The sequence below is a fragment of the Passer domesticus genome, chromosome 23 (genome assembly GCF_036417665.1).
Source record: "Passer domesticus isolate bPasDom1 chromosome 23, bPasDom1.hap1, whole genome shotgun sequence".
Lineage (NCBI taxonomy): Eukaryota > Metazoa > Chordata > Aves > Passeriformes > Passeridae > Passer > Passer domesticus.
In genome coordinates, this window is record NC_087496.1 from 3,074,266 (window position 1) to 3,097,303 (window position 23,038).

Sequence of the window (23,038 nt, forward strand, 5' to 3'; positions counted from 1 at the left end):
ATGCGGATGCCGGTGGGGTTAGGGGGTGCAGCTGCCGGCGGGGTGCTCGGGGTGTCTTTGCGGGTGCCGGCAGGGTGCGGGTGCCGGCGCGGGGGGGCCCCGCAGCCAATGAGTGCTGCGCGGGGGCGGCTGCGTGCGCGGCCGGCGGCGTGTTGCAGCCGGGCGGCGTGTGCGGGCCGGAGCGGCGGGCACGCAGCGCCTGTCCTCGCACCTGCAACCCCTTCCGACCCCCTTCCCCCTCCCTTTTTTTTTTCTTTTGGGTTTTTTCCCCCTCCCCCACCCTTCGGTGCTTTTTTTTCCCCTTTTTTTTTTTTTTTCCCCTTCCTTTTTCCTTCCCCCCCCGCCCCTCTTCCTGCGCTTTGCTCCGGGAAAACGCTGGATTTTAAACCTTTCCCCGCCCGGCAGTGAGTGGGGAAGGAGAAGGAAAACATGGCCCAGGCCAAAATGCACCACCCCGTCTCTTGGGTGATCTTCGCCGGGATGGCCGCGCTCCTCCTCTCCCAAGGTAGGGAACGCCGCGGGGGACGCAGCCCGGGCGGGCGGAGGATGCGCGGTCCCGCAGCAGCACCCTCCGAGGGGGCTGGGGGATGAGAATCCCCCCCAGAGTGGGGATGAGGATCCCTCCAGAGCGGGGACAGAGCTGGGAAAGGGTCCCCAGCCCGCCGTGAAGTTGCGGGGGATGCGGATGCGGGTGCGGCGCAGGAATTCCCGGCGCACCGGGCTGGCGGCGGGGGGGACACTTCTCCCCTGGCGTCCTGGTTATTTCTGCGGGTGCAGAAGGACTCTGCCATCCCAGCACAATTCTGGCACGTTCAGTGATCCAACAGGCTGAGGGGCATGGCGGGGGGGGGGGCCGGGGTTCCTCTGTGCTCCCCCCACGCCTTTGCTTTTCCAGCAAGGTCGTCCGAAAAACTCGGTGTAGCCCCGCTCCCGCCGGGCTGGGAGTTGGGAAGTCCTGGTCCAGTCTGTCCCGGATCAGCACGGCTGCCTCCCCCCAGCCGGGAGACGGTGCTTGGAGGGGAGGGGGGGCTGTGCAAGGGGAAAAAAAAAGAGCAAAAAGCGGTGGGAAAAGGAGGGGGGAAGAGGCGGCAGGAGCCAGCCCCATCTGGCCGGGAGCGCCGAGCCTGTCAGCTCGCGTTAGGCTCCTCGCAGCCATCTGGAGGGGCTGTGGGAGCGGGGTTTCCTCCACGGGAGGAGAGGATGGAGCCGCATCCTGCCCCGGGCCGCCGCGGGAGCTCGGGATGCGCAGGGGGATGCGCCGGGGGATGCGCCAGGGGGATGCTGCTGCGCCGTGCGCGGGGGGCGGCTGGGAACGGGGCTCCGGGGCGGGATGCGGGCACTTGTCGGGGGCATGGATGCACCCCGGGAGGGGATGCAGGCGCTCCTTGGAGCAGGGATGCCGCCCCGGGGCGGTGCGGGTGTTCCTGGGCGAGACGGATGCAGCCCGGGGGGATGCAGGCGTTCCTCGGGGGGGATGTGGGGTCTCCTGAGGATGGATGCGCCCCGGGGGTGAACGCACCTCCTTCTCCACAGCCGGATCCAGCTACCTCTGCGCAGCTGCCAGGTGCCCGCCGAAGGCTGGGAATGTCCAGAGCAGCCCAGCCTCGTCCCCCGTGCGCTGCAGCAGGAGCCGGGTGGGCTCTGGGAGCCCAGCGGGTGCGGGGCTGGGGGCTGCGGGGTGGGCAGGGATGGTGTCTGGGTGTCTCCCACCACAAACTTCTCTCTGCTGGGCAAGCCGGAGCCCGCTCCTGCGGGGGGAGAGCCCCCCGTGCCGTATCGACCGGCGCGGGCTGCTTAACATGCACATCACACGATGCCGAGCATCGCTCCTCTTCGCCTTCCTCCCGCTCTCCCTCCTCGAGCGCTCTCCTTCTCGCAGGGCTGCTGCTGCCCGCTTGGCATTCCTGCATCCCGGGGGCTTCCCCGCGGCTGCCACCTCTGCAGGGAGCTCGGGGCTTCCCAGGAGAGGGATGAAGCTGCACCTTTCCCTCCTCGCTCCTCCTGCCCAGAATTTGCGCTCCATTTGTTTTATTATTTCATTATTTTATTATTTTTTAATGCTTGCTCTGGGGCTCCTGACTTGGCTTCCTTGCAGTCTTATTCCATGCCTCTGGTCATCCTTCCTGCTTCCTCTCCCTGCTCCTATCAAAGCTTCCAGATCAAAAAGTAGTTGGTTTTTTTATTTCTTTATTATTTTTATAACTCTCCTGGGCAGCAGAGCAGTGGGGAGGAATGTGCTGACTCCCTAAGCCCAATATCCCCCAATTCCCTGCATTTAGGAACCTGATGTGGGTGCCAGAAGTCCCTGAGTCACTCCTGGAGTCAGGGAAAGCAGGGAGCCACGTTACTCTGTGGTCTGGGGAGCACCCAGGGCAGAGCTGTGGGGAGCTGGATGAAATATTGCCCAGGGCAGGCATTGGCAGCAAAAAGTTGGGGCCTTTTTTGGCATGGAATTGCTGCATTGTTGGAAGGAAGGAGTCTCCTTGGGAGTTTTTTTCTTGCATAATTTTATTTAAGAGTCATTAAAAAAACCTTCAAACACACCCTACAAATAATTTCGTATTTTAGCACAAACTTTTAAAGAGAGTTTTGAGAAATTTGGCTTCATTCATGCCCAAGGTAATATTTAGGTTTGTATGCAGTGCTGAAAATCAGCAGTAATGTGCTTCTGCTTCATCAATTCTTCTGATAATCACAGTAGTTTTTGAATTCATAAGTTTTCCCCTTTGTTTAGTGTCCAGAAGTGGAGCTGGCTTGTGTTTGAAAAAGTGAAAATAATTGTCATGCAAGAAAACTGTGTTTTGCACAAACCTCCTCCAAATATCTCCGGAGATGTGTGCTGCCCTCTGCAGCGGCTCATCCATCCTCTGGGTCATTTCCCTATTTCCAGGCAAACAAACAATAAGAAAAGTGGTTTGTGAGTGTTCTTGAAAGGAAAGTGGAGCGTGAAGTAGGATAATTCAGAAGTGTCTGACCACCTGCATTTGTGCAAACATCTGCGGGTCCTCCAAGTTTTGCAGATTCACTTTTGTAGAAATTTTGTAGATTTGTTGGATTTGTGGAATTGTGGCCCTAAAACGGGAGCTGTTGAGGGTTGTGTCCCTTAGGAAGGAGCCCCCTGGGCCGTGGAATATCCAGCGTGGTTGGACACCAAGGGAACTGTTGGGTGCTGGAGCTGGAGAGAGAGGCTGGGGCATTTCTTGGATGCTGCATCCCCTTGGGAAGGAGCTGCAGGTGTCCACTGCATCCACTCACAAGAAGGATGGAGCCGGAAAATATCCAGCCACAACTTGGGAAAGGAGATGGGAGGAGGGGAGGCTGCAGAGGGCTGGGATAGCCCCGGGCTTCGGGAAGTGAGCAGCGATTTGGCAACACAGCTCTCATTGTGTTTGCTCTGTGTCTTCTGTGTGATTTTTAAATAGCAGCAACGAAAATCCGAAATATCCTCACACAGGGCCCAGGCAGCAGAGTTTTCCCTTCCCCCTTTCCCTGGCTCAAAGCAAAGGGGTGTCCTCACATGTGTCCCATGTCCCTGACCCACAGCCCACCTGGATTTCTTAAGGAAGAGGCAAAAATCTCACCCCAGCACTTGGGAGTGGAAGAGACAAGAAAACTCTTCACTCAGCCACGCGTAAAAGGATTAACCAGGCTAAAAGGTCATAGAAGATTTAGCTGGGCCTTTAGCATCAGTAAGCCAAGAATTATGGGAATTTGATTTACAAATTAGCATAAAGACCTTATTCTAATAAGCATACAAGCTGAAATAGGTATGTAAAATAATAGCATGTGTCAACATCCTACACAGAGCGTTCCTCATCCGAAAGAATTATTCGCTCGTTCGATGTGGCTGGGATGCAGATAATTCCCAAACTGAGACAGGCTGTGCTGGTGTGTGATGGAAAGGCTGGATCTGACCCAGACACACATCCACAGGGAGGAGGGGCTGGGTGCTTCCCCTCAGGAATGGCAGGATTTGGAATCTAGGTTGTGACTATGCAAAAAAATGCTATCCCCCAAAAATGCTGTCCCCCAAAAATGCTATCCCTAAAAAAAATGCTATCCCAAAAAAAAAAATTATCCCCAAAAAGTGTTATCCCCAAAACATGCCTTCCCCCAAAAATGCTACCCCCAAAAAATTCTACCTCAAAAAAATGCTATCCCCCAACAAATGCTATCCCCAAAAAATGCCACCCCAAAAAAATGCTGTCCCTCAAAAATGCTGTCCCCAGAAAATGTTATCCCCAAAAAAATATCACCCCCAAAATCCTGTGAGAATTTTCTCTCAGTGGAGGGGTGAAGGAAAACCTCTTGGCAGCTCGTGCAGGAGGTAATTGCACTAATGAATGTGTATAAGAAAAATTACGTGTATCGACATCTTTTTGTGAATGCTCAGATTTATTGGTCCTCGGGAAAAATATTAGATGTGGTTAATAGTTATCACGCAGGTCAATAAAACGTGATATTCACCCCAACAGCAGAAAATAGCTTTTTAATAGGTAATAACAGTAATAATCAATACCTACATGATTAGATAACCCAGTTATATGCAGTACATAAAAGGAGGGGAATGCACTCCTGGCTGGATTTGGAGCGTGGCTGAACATCTGTCATTGCTGTTGATTCTCAGCGGGGCTGAGGAGGTATCAGCACCTCTGGAAATCAGGCCACCACGTGGGATTAATTGGCACATTTTTAAGATGCAGCAGAGGAAGCAGGAACCTGAGAAGACCTTTGGAAAGCAGCTGCGCTGTGCAAAACGCTGGAGGCACCCAAAATGCTGGAAAGGGGCTTGGGATTTTGGTTTGGGTGGTGGAGTTGCAGGTGGGGTTTTCCAAGGGTGGATTTCTGCTGCTTCCCTGGGAGCATCCCTGTGCTGAGCTGGTTGCACAGCAGTGGATTGGCAGGATACAAGGAGGAGTAAAGGTGTTGTAGTTGCTCTGCGCTGTGGTTGTGGGGAGATCTCCACCAAAACAGATGGAGATCAAAATGATTAAAAAAATCAAAGTGAAATGGAAACTTCATTGTGTGTAATAAATTACCTCAGAGCAGGGAGGAGGTGCTGGAGTAGGTTTGTGTTGTACCTACACCAGGTTTAGGAGCTCCACTGGTGGACTGGAGATGTGTGAGGTCCCGTAAGTGCTGACACAAATTTCAGGACATGCAGTTGTTTACTGGCCATGAAGCACACGTGAACAAGGTGCCCGTGGCCACCTGCAGTGGGTAGGTGAGGAGGAAAAGATTGTCCATCTCAGGTGTCCATGGCAAGGGGTTGGAGCTGCAGCTTGGCCGTGGAGCTGAGCTCTTGGCTTCTAACAGGGGCCAACATGAGCAAAAGTGCCAGATTTGGGGGTTTTATGGAAGTCCAGGTTGGTGTCCAACCGCTCTCTCTTCCCCATGTTTGGGGTGAGCCTCACAGGTCAAAAGGAGGTAAATATCAGTTTGATAAGAAGAGAGGATCAGCTGGGAGCTTGGAAAAACCTCCTCTGGTAAATCTGAACTCCTGAGCCATCCTAGGGACCATCCCTCTGTGCAGGACTGGTGTTCTGGAGGCTGCAGCCAGTTTTGGGATATCCTTGTGTTTCACAAAAGCCACTTCTCCTTTCTCCACACAGGAAATTTGACCACCACAATAACCCTGGCTCGTGGTTTTTCCATCTCCTTTGACTTCGACTGAGACGAGTGCATTTGATATTAGAAGTGTCTGCTTTGTGTATTTTTCTTACAGTTTGCATTTAAAAATACCTATATTGTGATTGCCTCCCCCATTTTATTTTTTCCCCATGGGGAAAAAATTGATCAGTTGACAGATCTAGGTCAGGTTAGTGAGCAGGGCTTGCTGTTTTCTGTGATAAACCAGGAGTGGATGGGAGAGCTCTTCCCAGGAAGCTCCAGTCAGACAGTGGAGCTGGACTTCATCTTTCCTCAGCCTGGGAAACACCACATGAGGAGCAAATATTTGGCCATAGGGATCAGAAAAAGACCTTAATTTGTGTTTGTCTTTGCTTCCCAAACTTCAGTAGTGGCAAGAAAGGACAAAACTTGCCTTGCTTGTTCTCCAGTTGAAGGGACAAGAGCTTCAAAGAGGGGAAATGGGATTTTTTAAGCATTACTGTCATTCTGCTTTGATGGGCAGTGACAAATCTCCCATTAGACTCAAACCTGATCCATCTCTGATGTTCATGGCAAAAGCTTGGAGCTGTGATTTGGACTTGAGCTCTTGGTTTCAAACTGGAGCCAAAATGAGTCAGGTGCCAGATTTGGGGATTTTCTAGTGGAAGTCCAAGCCATGTTTCTGTCTCCCATTGCCAGCCAGCACCCACACTTGGCATGTGGGTTTTTCATGCCTTTAGAAGCTTTTATAGGAAAAAAAAAACCGACAAAAAAAAAAAAAAAAAAAAAAGAAAACAGACTGGGAGAGCTGGGGGTGTTCATCTGTAAAGGAGAAAGATCCAGGGAGAGCTCAGAGCCCCTCCAGGGCCTAAAGGGGCTCCAGGAGAGCTGGAGAGGGGCTGGGGACAAGGAGTGGAGGAACAGGACACAGGAAATGGTTCCCACTGCCAGAGGGCAGGGATGGATGGGATATTGGGAAGAAATTCTTGGCTGTGATGGTGGGGAGGCCCCGGCATAGGGTGCCCAGAGCAGCTGTGGCTGCCTCATCCCTGGAAGTGTTCAAGGCCAGGCTGGACAGGGCTTAGAGCCACCTGGGATAGTGGGAGGTGTCCCTGTCCATGGCAGGGGGTGGAATGAGAGGATCTTTAAGGTCCCTTCCCCACCCAAGCCATTCTGGGATTCTGTGAATAAAAAGGATCACAAAGAGTGACCCCTTTGTCACTGCACCCCTTGGGGCACCCCAATCCCTGCATCCTGCAGGAATTGCATCCAATTGCACATTTGGAGCTGTGGTTGGCAGCCGGGAGGAGCTGCCACCTCCCTCCCTCCCTCCTCCTCTTCCCCAGGCAGGCACCTTGCTCGTGGTTAATAATAAATCAGAGGTGCTGCCTTGCTGGGCTCTGGTCTCTGCTGCCAGGAGGCAGAACAAGGATTTTTGATGCGCCTAACAGTTAATATGTCTAATGCTGAAAGCTGTTGTAAATTAATTGACCTCTTGGCCCCCTTGTCCTGTTGATTGTTCCCACTAAAGACAGTGCTTGGTTCTTGGCATTCTTGCCCCCCTCCTACTTTCCCTTCCTCCACCTCCCAGTAATGCTTCGCTTACTAATCAGGGCAGTCAAAAAAAGGAGCCTCGACTCTGAAATGCTTCAGAGGAGCTGCATGGGCAGGTCAGGATTCCGGGCATCCACTGTGCCTGAATTCCTGGTGGTCAGAGTATTCCCTTCAAAGCTCTGCTGGCAGCTGGCATGGAGCCCTCTGCCTTCCCACAGGGATAATGGGGATGGAGGTGCTGCCAGAATGAAAAGTCCCAGCACAGCACAAGGACCCTCTGGAGGGGGATGGAAAAGTCACCTCTATGCACTGGATGAGCTATGGCTCACACCAGGTGGTGGGTCTGGCTTGGGGAAAGGATGAGGGTGGGTTCTCATCGCGGTTTTTTTTTTAATTACAGAAAAAGATCGCAGAACATTCTGGGTTGAAAAGACACTTAAATCTCATCTCATTCCTGTGGTAATCACATATCCTCTGAACAGAGAGGGACATAGCTGTCCCAGGATTTTCCTGGGAAGCTGTGAGAAAGCTCAGAGAAAGAATGAAAACAATTATTATCTCTCTTTCTGTAACTATTGTTTATAGATATGATTCTCCAGAGTGTGCTATTCATAGTTCACCAACAGGCGAGAGAAGATTCCTAAAGGCCAATCAGGTCTTAGGTCCACCATTGTTTCCATAAGAACTGTAGATCTCTAAGAATAAAGTGCTTTTTCATGCCTTCTGATGATGGAGTTTCTGTATCACCTCTGTCTGTCCCTGATACCCTTTTGGTGACACATCCAAGGAAGGAACACATCCAGGGAAAGGAACGAACATCTTCCCCTGGACCAGGCAGCTCCAGCCCCATCCAACCCAGCCTTGAGGGGATGGTGTATTTTCCTTGAACACTGCTGATCCTGGAAACCCTGATTTAGCTTGGAAAGCAGCTTGGAAAACCACAAATGCTCAGTCCATAGGGCTGGTTCGTGTCCTCCAGTGACTCAGTGGGAGAGAGCAGCTGCTAAGGAGTGGGAAATGCCACAGGAAATTGTGTAATATTAGAAACGAAGCAGAATGTTTCAGGTTTTTCTAATTCCAAAATGAAATATAAAAAAAAGAACAATCATCACAAATTCCCAGTGCAAGTAAATTCTGGGAAAAGTAAGGATTGATTTTTGAAGCATTTTCTTCGGAGCTTGCCGAGGCTTTATGTACAAAGTTGTGAAGTGATTTAAAAAAAAAAAAAAAAAGAGCTCCAAAGGCCGTGTTCCAGCAGTATCAAAGAGCCTGGAGTCTCCAGCCTTGTTCCATTTTGTATTGTTATTTCTTCAAAACAGATCCTTTGCTAATGTTTCCATTTTACTAGAAACAGAATTCTTGATTTAAAGAACTGGTTTGAAAGCCAAACCTGACCCGCCTCACTGGAAGCGTGACAGGCCCTCAGAGCAAAGCAAGGTTCATTAATGCCATAATATTCTCTTTCTTTTTTTGGTGTTTGGGGCTTCTTTCCCCTTCTTAGAGGAGTTATCTGGTGAATAGTACTTAGTTCCTGGCTTGGTTTGGGTGTTTTTAGCTTTTATTCCCTTTCTACAGGACAGATGGTATTTAGAGATCAGAGGGTGCCTCCGTTAGACTTTTAGTTTTCCAAAGTCAATTCCCAAAGCCAGCACTGGGGTTTTTGATAGCGGGCCAAGGCGCAGGAGAGTGGCAGGGCTGGCTGGCACGGGGTGAATTTGGATTTAGGATGAGTGACAACTCTCTTAATGAAGCCCTTTTTGGAACAAAGCTGGCGAGGAGCAGGATCCGTGATCCATTGGAGGCCGGGGTAGTGGCAGAGCCAAAACTGCCTTGTCACTGGAGACAACATGAAAAAAACGTGTATTATTTATTGTTTACTTTTTGTGCTGCTTTTCTGCACGTCAACGCTTCCCATTGTATGCTTTGGGCTTCAAAACCTGACACCACATTAGAAACCATCTCCAAAGCCCCCAAATAATGCATAAACTATGATTATTCCTTCTGATCCACTTGTGTTTATGTAAATGGCTGGAAAAGCGTTTTTCAGCTTATTTCAGAAGCTTAAGGGATTCATACCAAGCCTATTATTGAAAAATCAGAAAGTGAAAAGCAACTTCTGAGACAAGGAATTAGCAACTCAATGGCAGTGTTGGTGCTGCGGGGTCTGGCTGGACCACAGATGGGAATTCCCTTGGGATTCAAAAATCTAGCAGGTTGGTGGGCTTCGAGGGGAGAGGGGACTCAGAGGAGGTTTGGGGTCATTTCAAAGGGATGAGGGGCTGCAGGGGGAGCTGGGGCACCAACCATTGGTGCTGCTGGGATGGTGGTCTGGGTTTTGGGGGATGAAACCCCCAGGGGATAATCCTGGCTCTGTGTTCTTGCATCCATGGGTGGGAAGGGGCTGGCAGTGCCATCCTTTCAAACCTTTTCCCTCTGTCCCAGGAGAGGTGGGGCCAGATGCAGATTCTCTTTGGGCTCCATCCCATTCCAACCAGCCCTGCAGCATCTCATCCCTCCTCTCCTGCTGCTTTTTTTCCCTGGTTTGGTCCCTTTCCCCCTTCCTTATGTTAATTTCCCACCTGAGCACCAAGTACTTTATAAATAGCAAATCTGAAATGAATTTCCTAGCAGCAATCATTATCTCCCTCGACAGCCATTAAACATTCACACAAGCAGAGCAAAATGACAAAGGGGATTGATTTTTACAGTATGTTGGGGGGAGGTAGGAGAAAGGAAATATGTTGACAAGGCTTTTTTTTTTTCCTTATTTCCCCCCTCTCTCCATTCTCCCCTCCCTTTCACATCCTCTATCTTGTGGAAATCAAAATCACCCTTTTGGAGATCAGGTTGGGAGGGGTGGGAGACAGTGAAGTTGGAAATAAATAACAATAAATTTAAAAAAAAGAGAAAAAAAAATGCAGCAAGTTCTTCTTCAAGCAGCAAGCTCTATTCCCTTCCCCTGCAGCCCCTGGAAGCCTCGCTCCGATCCGTTGGCCATGTACAACTGGTAAACATGAAGTTGGTTCCGTGGCCTGGCTGTGGAGATGAATATGTCAGAGCTAATGCCTGCGAAGATGGAGGGGTGGGCTGCAGGGAATGGGGGGGCCCAGTCTGGGAGCCTGCTCAGCAGAATAAATGTGTTGATGCAATCGTTGGGAGCGGGCGAGCCGCGGCCGAATGAGGCACTGTAGCTGAAAATTTAACTTTGATTTCAATTTTCATATTTGTCAGCAATAATTAGATTCAAGAAATGTTTTTGCCGCTGTTCTAAAATACTAATAAGTAGGAGCCTTTGTAGTATGGCTAATGGAGTCTTTTTTTTCTTAGTGGGCTAGAAAAATTCCATTAAAGGGAAAAGTCATACTATATTACTGTGCTTCAACATGCAGTGACTTTGCTGCCACAGGAATATCTGTGCTGGGAAACAGCGCCCTTGCTTCCATGTGCAGGGATGATGCTGGGGAATGGGGCTGGCTTCCTGTGGCTGGGATTGGCTGGGCAGGGACTAGGCAGGGCCAGAGGGGACCCCCCACACCAAACTGGGCAGGGGGTGATGCTGTGAGGGGCTTTGGGAAGCTTTTGAACTGCTCATGGGGTGAAATTCCAGTGGCTCTCATCCAGCAGGCTTTGGCAAATTGGTTTGGTGTTGCCATTTCCCTTTGGGTTTAAAGCCTTGGATCAATGAGGAATTTCCTCTTGTTGGCTCTGCCAAAGGCAGAAAGCCCCTTCTGCCCCTCCCCAGCCTGCAGGGTGGGTTTCCTTGGCAGAACTTGCCAGGTTTTATCCCGGAGAGGCTCCGGCAAGGAAAGTGATATTAAATTTGCTGGCGATATGCAGAGCAAATGGGGAAGCTCTAAGTTGTGTCATTCTCAAGTTACTTCAGCCTATTAAGCAAACAAAAGCACTTGTGGAGTGAGAAATGGAAATGGCCAACGTGGCCCGATTAATCCTGGAAGTACAATTCCATTAATAAGCCAGCTTTTAATAGGTGGCTCTTTCCAGGAGCTGCTGGGACGAAGAATTGATGTATTCACTGTAATTGTATTGCAACTAATAGGATCAGAAGAAAATTGTATGGAGAACTTATTCCTTTGCCACCATATTCCAATCAGTTGAAATAATACAGGAGGGCCTGGCATGGTAATGAGACTTAAAAATCTAAACAGGAATATTTTAAATTTTAGTGTGTGTGAGGGGGGTTGGCTTGTGCTTTTGCTTAGATTGGGCAGAAATAAAACAGGAGTTCAGAGAGGTGCTGGAGGAAATGGGCATCCCAATCCCAGTGGAAATGCTCCATCGTTGAGTGCTGGGGCTGCTGTCTCAGCTGGGTCATGGGATGTGGCTGCTGGTGCAGAGCTGTGCCAGGTCAGCCTCTCTCCTGAATGTTAAGGGGGGTGTCTGGATGCCCAGGGATGGGACTGCCCCTTTGGCATCTCACCCAGAGCCTTTTGTTCCTGTCACTGGCAGCGAGAGGAGCTCTCCCCCTCTGCAGTCGCTGTGGTTCAGTGGCAGAGCTCATTAACAGCCTCAGGTCCTCCCTCCATTCATCCCCCGTTTATTCCCACCTCCATCTGCAGGCTCTGATGGTTTGCTGATCCTTTCTTCCCAAGGAACTCCTGCAAAAACACACTTTCTGCTTTGGGGAGCAAATGTACCTTCCTGGCTGCAGCTCTGGGCCCCTGTGGGCTGCAGAGAGGGATCTGGGCTTTAATCCATGAGTGTCTGTCCAAGGGACCTTGGAAGAGAAGAACTGTGCAAATCCCAGGCAGGCTGGGTGGCTCAGCACATCCGAGGTGATGCACAGCAGTGCCCCAGGATGCAGATCTCCACAGTATCAATGGAATTGTGGAATGATGCACATTAAAGCAAGGGAAATACCAACGTGGGAGCTGCCTGACCCAAAATCTGTGTGGCCCGTGATTACTGGAGCTGTGGCTTTGCCATGAGAAGTTTGCAATCACTTTTTGTCTGTTCATCACTGGTTCAGGGCTGTTTGTTTTTCACTCCTCCTCCCTATTTGTATGCATGCTCTGACCCTGCTTTGGTAACAGGCTAGAGAGTAAATAGAAAGGGGAGGGGAAAAAAAAAGGCAAGGGAAAAAAAAAAGCCAAGACACAGTTCAGCTCAAATCCCCAAGGAAACAGATGTGATTGCCTTCCAGAAATGGCTCCAATAAGGCCAGAAAGGAATATTGCTTTTATAGCTTTTGGGATATAAAACATTTAGAAAATGTGATTGAGTGGCAGTGCCTAATTTATCATTTATCCATTCCTCTATCCACCCAAACAGAGCAGTATCCTAAGATGGACTCATTTCCACCCTTTTTTTGGCTTTGTGCCTCTTTCCTGTGTGTGACACACGTGCAAACCCATGTTCCCTTGCACGCTGAGCTGTGTGTGCACACACAGGCACGTGGTCCCCCACGCTCCTGGCTCCTTGTCCCCGTGCCTGTGTCATGGATTTATCATCGTTCTGCTAAGCACTCAAACTCCTGTGGCTATTTATAATTAATGCTCAGAAACCTGCCAATCCATTTAATGACACCAGGAGGTCAAGGCCTCCCTTATAGCTTCCCATTAATCATCATTAGAACAGTTCTGGGTTTTTTACGTTCTTTTAAAATGTTAATTCACCTTTATAATGCTCCTTTCAGCTCTGACTGCAAAGGGATACTCTGCAGTCACTCCAGACTGTCTTGCAAGTGTGTGCAGGTGAAAGGCTCAGTGGGACAATTGCACTTGATAAAGTCTCTTGGATGTCTCCCGCTGGAATGAATTACACTCACAAACTCTGCCAGATGGGATTTCTCCACTGCCCTCTGCCGCCGACTCCTCGCAGCGGAGCTGGCACAGCTCCCTCCCTGCTGGCTCCATCCCACCCAGCCCCTCACCACTTCTCCCTCCTGAACCACAGGATCAGGGAATCCTGAAGGGGCCTGGCTTGCAAAGGACCTTAAAAATCCTCCAGTTCCACGTGGCATTTGATTCCCTAGTGGAAGGAGTTTATCCATGCTGGCACCGAGCTTGCTAAGGCCACGTCTGCTCTGCCAGGCTGTGCTGGGCACACCTTTGCTGGGCAGGTTTTTTAGATCTGAGGTGAGCTCATGCACAGCTTGGCTTTATGGGTTGTGGTGTCTTGGTTTGGGTGGAGCATCCAACCCATCCCTTGTGAATGTTAACAAAAATCACAAAAACCCCAGTTCCCAGAGAGCCGGGCTGCTCCCGTTGGTGAGTCCATCTCCTTCCTGCCAGTGCCCTGGGAGCCTCCAGCCCCTTTGGTGTGTCCCAAAGCACCCCCTGTCATGGTCACAGCAGAGGGCATCAGCAGAGATGTCAAGAGGCAGCTCGGAGGAAGAAAAACTCCGTGTGCAATCTGGTACCTTTGGCAAGCAGCAATTCCTCTTCAGTAGCCCCCTCCTGGCTTGTGGTTAGAAGCAATCATCCCTCTCCAAAGTCAATCTGTGCTTGCCACCAATGGGAATGGCTCCAAAGCAGTGCAATCCTGATCCAGATTGGGGTGTTGATCCTTTTGGAACAGTTCCATGGCCCCATGTGAGCTGTGGGGCTTCTCATAGCTCTGGGTGCCAAAGCTGCAGAGCCTCCCATGATTTCTGCTCTGTGCTCCTCCAAGAGGGGAGAAGGCAGCATGGACACCCAGTTCCTTTGGTGGGAAGCATGCACAGCCCCGTGTGTGCTCGAGGAGGGCCAAGATTCATGCTGGCCTCTCTTTTTGGGTGAAATAGGATCACTCCTGCTCCTTTGGAGACTTCTGGTCTGGGTGAGAGCCGAGCCCAGGCCCGTTTCTCTGAGTAAATACGCCAGCAGCATTTGGCTTAATGAACTGTGGCTTTTAATAAATGGCTCTTATCTTGCTGAAGTGCTGCTAAATTGTCAGGATTTAAAATTAGCCTAATAGATTTGTGGGCGATGTTTTATTCACTGGTTAGTTGGAAAGAGATGGAGAAGGGGGGAGAGATGGCTCCACCCAGTTCTCCCTGAATTATACACGAGTTATTTATTTGTTTGGGCCGAAGGGGAAATGTTCTGGATTAATGTGCAATGCCTCAGCACCTGACTTAATGAGAATTTAGAGACCTATCCCAAACTGATAGTCTCCCATTAATCACTCGGTGGCCCCTCTGCTTTGCTGTCCCTGGGATATATTTTTCATGGTGGTGGTTGGATTATGGTACCCCCTGCTGCTTGTCAGGAAAAGGGGATGGGGATAGACAAGGGAAGTTTTTGGGTGCTGTGGTGGCTTCCAGGACCACTTCTTGCAGCTTTGCTCCATGTTGGTATTGAAGTAGAGCCTGTAGATCTCTGTCTGCACCACACCTACCTCTGAACTTGAGTTCTTGAGCACAAAGTTGAAGTTGCTCAGCTTGTGATACATCCCATGAACTTCCATGAGCCACTTCGCCTGTATTTCTTTTGGCAATGCTGAGCTGGTTATGATCCTGTTGACAGTTTGGAGACATATGGAGAGTCAAGGCAGAACAGTGGCTTATAATAGAGTAAAATGGGATCTGGTTGGGATGAAAGATGCCAGGGAAATGTCAATCACTATCATTATCCTAACAAACTGCTGTACCTGCAGAGATAATAATAATATTTAGCAATTATATAGCACCTAACAAGCTCAAACAGCACAGACTGCAGCTAATTAAATCTCCCAAGACTTCCTTTGGGTGGGTGATTTCCTTCGAGCGTGGCCCAGCTTCTCCGAGTATTTTGTGAGAAGCTAAAGGCACTTCTTCCCCATTTCACAGGTAGGGAAAGGTAGTCCAGCTGGAAATCCACGCAGTGAGGGTGGTGGAGTCAGTTCTGGCACTGGGTTGGGCTGTTTGCTCCATTAGGAGGTGTTGGGTAGGCTTGACTTGATCACCCTGATGGCCAAAGCTGTTTGGATGCATTGATGTTCTTTTTCCTGTCCTTTTTTGAACTGGGGAGAGTTTGGGTGCTGGACACCCAAATGAGGACCCCACCAGCACCCCTTGGTGAAGAAGAGGTGCTGGTACAGATGGTTTTCAGTCAGAGGTTTTCAGTCCTGTGTCTGCCTGCTTTTCTGGGCTGCTGCTCTTTCCCTCTTGGTTCACCATTCCCCATCCCATCTTGACCAAGCTGCATCCTCAGAAACCCTCCTGGAGGGTGACACACCAACCAGCATCCCCAGTTTGGGTCATCCAAGATCACAATGACAGAAAGCAAGACTTGGAACATTTCCCCATTTGTGGTGCTCTCACCTCACCCGTTCTGGGGAGCAGCAGGTGAAACCACTGGTGGCTGCCTGGATGCAGCCAGGCCCCCTGACCCCTGCCCAGCTGTGTGTTCCTCCAGCCCAGGGAGCCTCTGGTGTCCCTGTGACTTTGTGAAGGTCAGCATCGGTGTCTGAAGTGGTAGCAATGCATGATGCGCAGTGTCAGCCATAAAGGAAATGTTGTATATAAAAGATAAGTTTTTTTTCTTTTCTTGTGGTAGAGGAACAAGGCGCCGGGTTCATTTAGCATTCATAAAGTCTTGCTTTGGAAACGCCTTTAAGTACTGCTGAGGGAGACTTGAAGGAGCATGTTTGAGAGTCAAATGCACATCTCCTTGGGCTCTCCTTTCATCTGCTTTAAAAAACACAATCTTTTTTTTTAATCTTTTTTTTCCCCCTCTGTAAAAATACTAATCTTCTCCAACAGCAGCAGACACCCAGGGTGCAGGCGCTCGGCAATTAGTTCAGTGAACAGAATAAGTGAGGAGCAGAGGGAAGGGGGGACTCAGCCAAGGACCGGAGTACGCTGAAATCCTGCCTGCTAATTAGGAGGCAGCACAGGATGGGGCCTGGTTAATTCAGGTGCTGAGTCACAACACCCGTGTATGGTGTCCACTCGGGTGGCAACGTGACCCTCTGTCATCCTCTGGGCTGAGAGGAAGGCCCACGAGGGAGTTTGGGTCTTGGGCTGGGGAAGAGTCAAGCGGATGAGGTGAGGATGAGTTTGGCTTGATTTATGACCTGGCAAGAGCTGTCCTGACTCCAAGCAGGTCACGAGTAGCTGTTGGGAGAAACATGTGGAGGTTTTGGCGTGATTCCTCATTGGACTCTTGGCCAAGACATGGAGTGGAGTATCCGTCCTCCAGAGGCTGGGCTTTCCCTCACAGAGTCATTCTCTTGGAGTTTGTGTCAGCATGGAAATTCAGTGCATGATTCCTGTTCCCCTCGCAGGAACTGAGGCAGAAGGAAAGAGACAAAAGCAACAAGGGTTGTCGTCATCCAGACTTCTTCAGCTCGTGAAGAGCCAACTTCTTGGGAAGTGTCAGATGGGCAGAAGTTCAGCTCAGCCCCTTCTTTTGGCTGAAACTTTTCTTGTCCTTGAAATCTCTCTCCTTTGCTCTTCACTTGAGGGAAGGGAATTTACTGTGATGAAATATGTTGTCTTGTGGCTTTTTATGAAAACAGCACATGTCACTGCCCCTGTTTCCTGGAGCCAAAGGATATGGCTGGATTTCAAAAAGAAAAGGACTGGATGATTTCATTATTGCTAACAACTGTTCCCACCAAGATAAGGACAGTCTAATCACATTCCCTGTGAAGAAGTACCAAGGGAACCAAAAGGGAACGTTTCCATTTGATCTTCCACGTTCTCTTCTGTATTTTGGTCCTCTTAGGTGCTGTGCAGTGCCAGGAGCAGGCTGTGAGGCTGAGGGGGGGAGTCAAGGCAGCAGTTCATGGTGCAGTGTCCTGGTTATCAGGGGTGTCCCAGGCTGGAGGTGCTCTGCCAGCAGCTGCCTCCACATGAGGATTTATTTCAGTGACCGCCTGCAGTCAGGGCTTGAATTCCATATCCCAAACTCTTCGAGCGAAGCCTGAGCTGATGAAGGAGGCTGAGCACCAAGCAGAGAGGGAGTTTTCAGCTTTTTATTTTTGATTTGCAAGTTGCCCAGAAGAAAAGTGCCACCTCCTTCAGAAAAAAAAAAAAAAAATCAGCGCTTATGGCTAATGAATTTGCTTTTCTTAATTATGTTTCGCAGATTCCTGATGTAGATTCCCCTGAGAACTGATCCATAGCTGAAAGCCCCCTCTGCAGTGAGCGTGCTCCATCTTTAACTGCCAGGAGGTGATGCTGACCTGTCGGAACCCAGAGCATCTCTCTGGATGCCCTGGATGTCTCAAAGCCCTGGCAGGGGCTCAGAGACCCTGGCAGGAAGCCAAAGACACCTGGAAATTCGACCTTAATTCATGGAGCAAATTGCCAACCTTATATGAAGAATTACAGGTCATAAAAGTTTAAGTAGCATGGTAGTAGGAATCACAGGATGAAGGGAAAAATTTTTGGGGCACTGTACAGGGGGGTTTTGTATGTTGTACAGGGGGGTTTGAAATTCTATACATGGGGGTCAAGGGTTCTAAGATGGAGGAATTTGGGAGTGCCCTGTCCTTCTTTATTCTCCTTGGCATCCATGTTCAGGATGATGTTGGCATGTGTGGATTGGTCCATAGAGAAAGTGCACTTGCCAACAAGGGCAGAAAGTATTGGAAATTAAAGGTAAATATCTTATACGTAGTTTTCACTATAAAAGAGACAACCGCCCCGTGGGAGGGGGAGAGTGCCCTTGGCTGTCTTGCTGATCAGACCTCGGCTGGACAGACAGAAAAACTTTGTAGATGAGAAACAATAAACTCAACTGAAGACCGAAAAGCAAGAGTCCAGACTCCTTCTTCGAGAGCGCGGCCTGCCCAGAACCACTTTTTCCTGTGCTGGGGCAGAGACAAGTAACAGCCGACCCCGGCACTGACCGTGGTGCAACCCAGGTGGAGGGGGAGAGCAGAGCCAGGAGTGGAGGGGATCAGTTTTTGGCTGTGCCCTCCGCTCCACTCTGCTGCCTGCACGGAGTGAGCTGCACATGTCCCCACTGCAGCCATCCCTGTGGCAGGGAAGGAACTCTCAAGGCTTTGATGTGCCTCGTGGCAAGAGATAACATTATCATCTCGTCCTTTAATGATCTGAGGACATTGAGGATTTTTCACATCAATTTCTCTGTCTCTGTAGCTCTGATTCTGCCACGGGTGGGTAGTGCACAATCAGTGCAGGCGGAGGCGATGCAGTAACTCACTTTCCCCCTCACCCTCACGTTGTTTGCATGCCCTTGGCTCCTCAGGAGCTTGGTGCAGGCACTAATTGATCCATCCCGTTGGCACAGCCAGCAAGGAGTTGTCATTTGGTGAGCAAAGTGGGGTTCTCCCTTCTGGAGCACAGGGTCACCGCTTCAGGTCCCAGCAGCGACCACCCAAAGAGACAAGATGACTTATAATTACATTCATAATTGAAAGTGATTAATGGTAGCAAAAGAACTTCGAGCGATTTCTTGTAATTAAATACTAATTTTAGTTCCTTTGCAGTGCCGAGCACCATGTTTGCTTTACTGGGGATATTTATGGCTGTGCCTTAGCACTGTTTAATATCTTAAAAATACATGTTCAGTCATTAATAATTTTTTGGTGACTGGGTAAACAAGTAAACATCAATTAATTTGTTTACTTTGTGTCTGTAATTAGTTTTTATTATTTCAGATTTTGGAGGATTTTTATTCTGGAGGATTTGTGACTTTGAATAGAGGAGTGGAACCCTTGATCAGTCCCATACCAGAGGAGTGCTGTCCTGTGCTCTGGGCTGCTCTAACTGCCAAAAATCCCCCAAAGAGTTATGAGAAGTAGGCAGGAATCACATCTGGAATGGTTTAGGCTTGGAGGACATCATGGCCAAGTGTAGAGCCTGCTGGCTCAGAGGCTTTGGAGCAGGGAAAGGAGCTGTCTGCCCATGGCAGATGCTCGCTGGCTGTTGCTTGGTCTTGAAGAACAGAAGTGTCACAAAATCAGCTGTTTCTGCCAGGTTTTGGCTGTCTGTAAGTGACACCTTTCAAACTCAGCTGCTGCTCATGATGCTGCATGTCAGGGGCTGCTCAGGGCTGCTCTCCTTCTCCTCTTGCTCCAGCTGCCAACACCATCTCTTCCCCTCCCCTCTTTGGAGGCAGCTTTTACCCTGGATCCAGCTTGGATCTAGCTTTGAATAGATTTTGGGGATATGTTTGCAGAATTGATTATTTAATCCTTATTACTGTCATTGTATTGATTTGATTTTGGATTTTGACCTGTCAAACAGGGCTGGTTTGGGTTTTGCCTGTGAACAGGGAGCTGATGGATGCTGGCTTGGGTGGCTGTACGTAGGTACAAGATTTGGGGGGTCACAAAATTGGGCAGAATTCCCATCCTGGGGAGCGTGGGCTGTGTCAGACACCTTCCCACATCACAGTGGTCTGCTCTGACTGGAGGTATTGTTAAGGTTGGGTTTATTCATGGCCCATAGCAGCTCTTTCAAGCACTACAGGGTGAGTGTTACGCCCAGGTGTGCCCATGTCCTTCCTGCACCTTGACAAAGTTGTTTTGGGAATCTGTTTCCCAAAACCTTAGTCCTGCTCTCACAGCAACACACTGGGCTGGAAAACTCTTGATGGAAATCATGTCTCTTCCTCACCAGTTCCCTGATTCCTTGCTAATGCTTTTCATTCCCTCTTGCTGCTTGAGAGAGCTGATCGTCTGATTAAATTAAGACAGACACAAAAGCAGCTGGCCTGCCAAAGACTTGGATTTTATTAAAAATAATATTGTTTACAGAGTTCTCTCCCTTTATGGCGCATATAAAACAGTGTGTTCCACCCGAGCAGCCGGCAGACTCGCTGCAATTTACCCGGGAAAAGATGGAAAGACATTAAACCCTGTCTTGATAGGGAGCAGAGAGGGCATGGAGGAGACAGAGGTTGGGGAGAAGAGACTGAGTGTAGCTGTGACAGCAAATGAGAGGGAGGGAAATGCAAGGGAAATCAGAAGAGAAAAGGAAGGATGGTTCCCTGATCCCCACCTCCCCTTCTCCCCTTGCATACCTGCACTGAAATGAAGCTTTCAGTAAGGAGAGAGATCATGGAAAAGAGGAGATAAACTAGGGCAGAGAGCTTCAGCTGGGGACACAGCCTCCACTGGAGCGGGAGGAGAGCTGCTTGCCCTCCTTGCAATATTCAGGAGCCCTTCCCAGGCTTTCTGTGCAGGTGGAAAGGTCTGTTCTCAGCTCATCTGAGGTCTTGCAGATGTTTTGCAAGTCCTGGGGCTGGGGCTAGGTCAGGGCTGGAAGTGCTGGCTCCTGCCCACCCAAGTGCCTCACCAAAGAGCTCTTGTGCTGTGTAAATCAATTATTTGTGGTTTATTCACACTTCAAGGGCAAAGGAGGGTGTGTAGGGAACAGCACAGCAATGGGTCATGGCATGAGGGGCTGGCAGTGAAGCAAGGAGGGGCAGGGAGGTTTTCCCAAGGTCACAGAGGCAGCTTGAGGTAAGACCCAAACTTCAAGCAGGGTCCTCACCTCCAGCAACCCTTGTGCTGGCTAAAAGGGGTTGTGCCTCGCTTTGGGAAGGCAGGGATGAGCCTTGCTAATGCCCTGCTGCAGGAGTGCCCTGGCTCTGCTTGGCTTTCTCTCTTCTTCCTGTGTCTTCTCTTTGTTTGTTTGATTTGGTTCCAAATAATTAATTGTAAACAGCCATGGCTAATGGTTCGAATGGAGGGTGGATGGGTGCTTTAATTAACTCGTGAAAGGATTATACACTTGTGTTTTCAGTCTCCCTGACCCCAGCTGAAGTGACAAGGCTTGAGCACCCCATGTTTGGAGGGAGCTGAGCACCCCATGAACGTGGCGTGTGCTGGGTGGGGGGATCAGCTTGGAAAAGCCACCCAGACTGTGCTGGGAAGATTTGACAGGGATCCTGATTGTGGTTATCATGGAATCATGGGCTATCCTCAGCTGGAAGGGATCTGCAGGGGCATGGGGGTTACACCTTTCCCCTGCATGGGTGGAGCCCCAGCTCCCATGGGAGAAAGGTGTCCCACCCTCTTTCCCTGGAGCACTGAGCTCCACCCTGGCACAGTAAGCACCTTCTGATTCTGATCACATGCTGATTTTGACACTGTAAAGGGGTTTGGTGGCATGAGGGATGTGTCCTTTGAAGTATACAGTGGCTTTAGAGATTTAATAAACCTGAACCATGTTTTGGACTAATATATGTGGAATTTGGGTTGAGCATGAGCCCCCTGCCCCTTCTTTGCAAGATGATTACTGTACAAGTTTCCAAGAAGAGATACCTTCTATTTCCCAACCTTTCCAGACAAAATCCAGCCAATGAATCTGGTTGGGAGCAAGCTCAGTGGCGCAGTCTTGGGCAGGAGGATTTTTGCAAAGCCACGAGCTCAGGAGACTGTGAGACAGAAGGAGGTCTTGGGTGGCCCTGGGTCATCCCTTGCTGGCCTCCAGGCACATGGAAGCTTGGTGGTGTCAAACCCTGGTGGATCCTTCGGTCTGAAGGTAGTGAGAGGTTTGGACTTGTAGCAGCAGGTGCTTCAGCCTCTGCAGCCCATCACGTCACTCTCTCAGAAGTTTTTGCATCCAGAATTGCTGAGAAAATCTTTGAAGGAAAAGGCTGAGCCCTCACCATCCTCCCCACCTGTCCACTCACCTTGCCCCAGCCCTTTCCTAAAGCTGACTCTGCTCAGTGGCTATGCCATGTTTTAGGATAAAAATGCCTCCTTCATGGCTGTTTTAATGTTAAAAAAACTCCCAAGACCCAACTCCAGGAGGATTAGTGAAGGAGCAAGCTCCTTTTTCAGCTCTTTCACTGCACAGTTGAGGAGGCTGGGATGGGGCTGGGTCAAGTGACTCCCTGAATGAGTCAAAAGTGCTTTGAGCATCCAGGAGAGGCACAAGGTTGTCGCCTACATCATGCTACTGAGTCACCGGGCAATTTCCTGTCCCTCCCAGTGCAGAACACTCCAGGTGGGAGCTTCAGCATCTCTGCTTAAAACAAGCCTGATTGAGCTTGTTCTCTCATGGAAAATGCATGAGAAAAACTGCATTTCCATGCCGTTTTCTTGGATCAAAAGTCACTTTTACTCTAAACAAGGCTTTTTTGGCCTTTTTTCAGTGGTGATATGCGCCTCTAGAACCCTCCCCACTTATCAGATCCCCAGCAAGCCACTCAGTTTGATTGCTAATCTGCTTTATTATGTTTTTAAATGCACTTTAACAGTTCAGTTTTAGTGGCTTTTTTTTTTTTTTTTTATTTTTGAGGCCAAACTCCAGCTTCTGAAGTGCCTAGCTCTTTTTTACTTCAATGGCAGCCTTCCCCATTTATCCCAAGGCATAACATGGTCCTCACACCGTTTGAAATTAGATGCAGTGATTAGAGCATCTCTCAGCCGCCGCCACTGCTCTGCACCTCAAAGGACAGCTCAGAGAAGAGGCTGGAACTTGGAGCTGGGGGCATTCACGCACTCAGAATGTGATTTCTTGGGACTCTGCACTTGTTGTAGCTCTCTACAAGTGACCTGGAAATGGATGTCTGCTGGTAGGTGGTGAGCTGGGAGCGGTGGTAGTGGCGGGAGGTCACTGATGGCCATGTGAGGATGTCTCTGATCCATATCTATGATGGATGATTCTATCTGTGCTTCTGCCCTGTGTTTTTTATAAGTAAGGATATAAGTAAGAGTGGTGAAATACTGAGCAAATGGCTAAAAATTGCTGAGAGTGCTTCTGGCTCAGCCAAGGAAATGCTCCAAGGGCTGGAGCCCCTCTGCTCTGGAGCCAGGCTGGGAGAGCTGGGGTGCTCGCCTGGAGAGGAGAAGGCTCCAGGGAGAGCTCAGAGCCCCTCCAGGGCCTGAAGGGGCTCCAGGAGAGCTGGAGAGGGACTGGGGACAAGGCATGGAGGGACAGGACACAGGGAATGGCTCCCACTGCCAGGGGGCAGGGATGGATGGGATACTGAGAAGGCATTGCTCAGGGTGCCCAGAGCAGCTG

At 49.8% G+C, this 23,038-nt stretch overlaps 1 protein-coding gene across 1 annotated transcript in view; it reads left to right on the forward strand.

The window, feature by feature from the left end:
* Positions 1-262: 262 nt before the first annotated feature.
* The window catches only part of LOC135285584 (protein CEPU-1), a 357,552-nt gene continuing 334,776 nt past the window's right edge, over positions 263-23,038 (forward strand). The window contains exon 1 of the mRNA XM_064397992.1: positions 263-505. Within this exon, the coding sequence (XP_064254062.1) occupies positions 430-505 (76 nt within the window). The 5' untranslated portion in view covers positions 263-429. The remainder of the gene's footprint in view (positions 506-23,038) is intronic.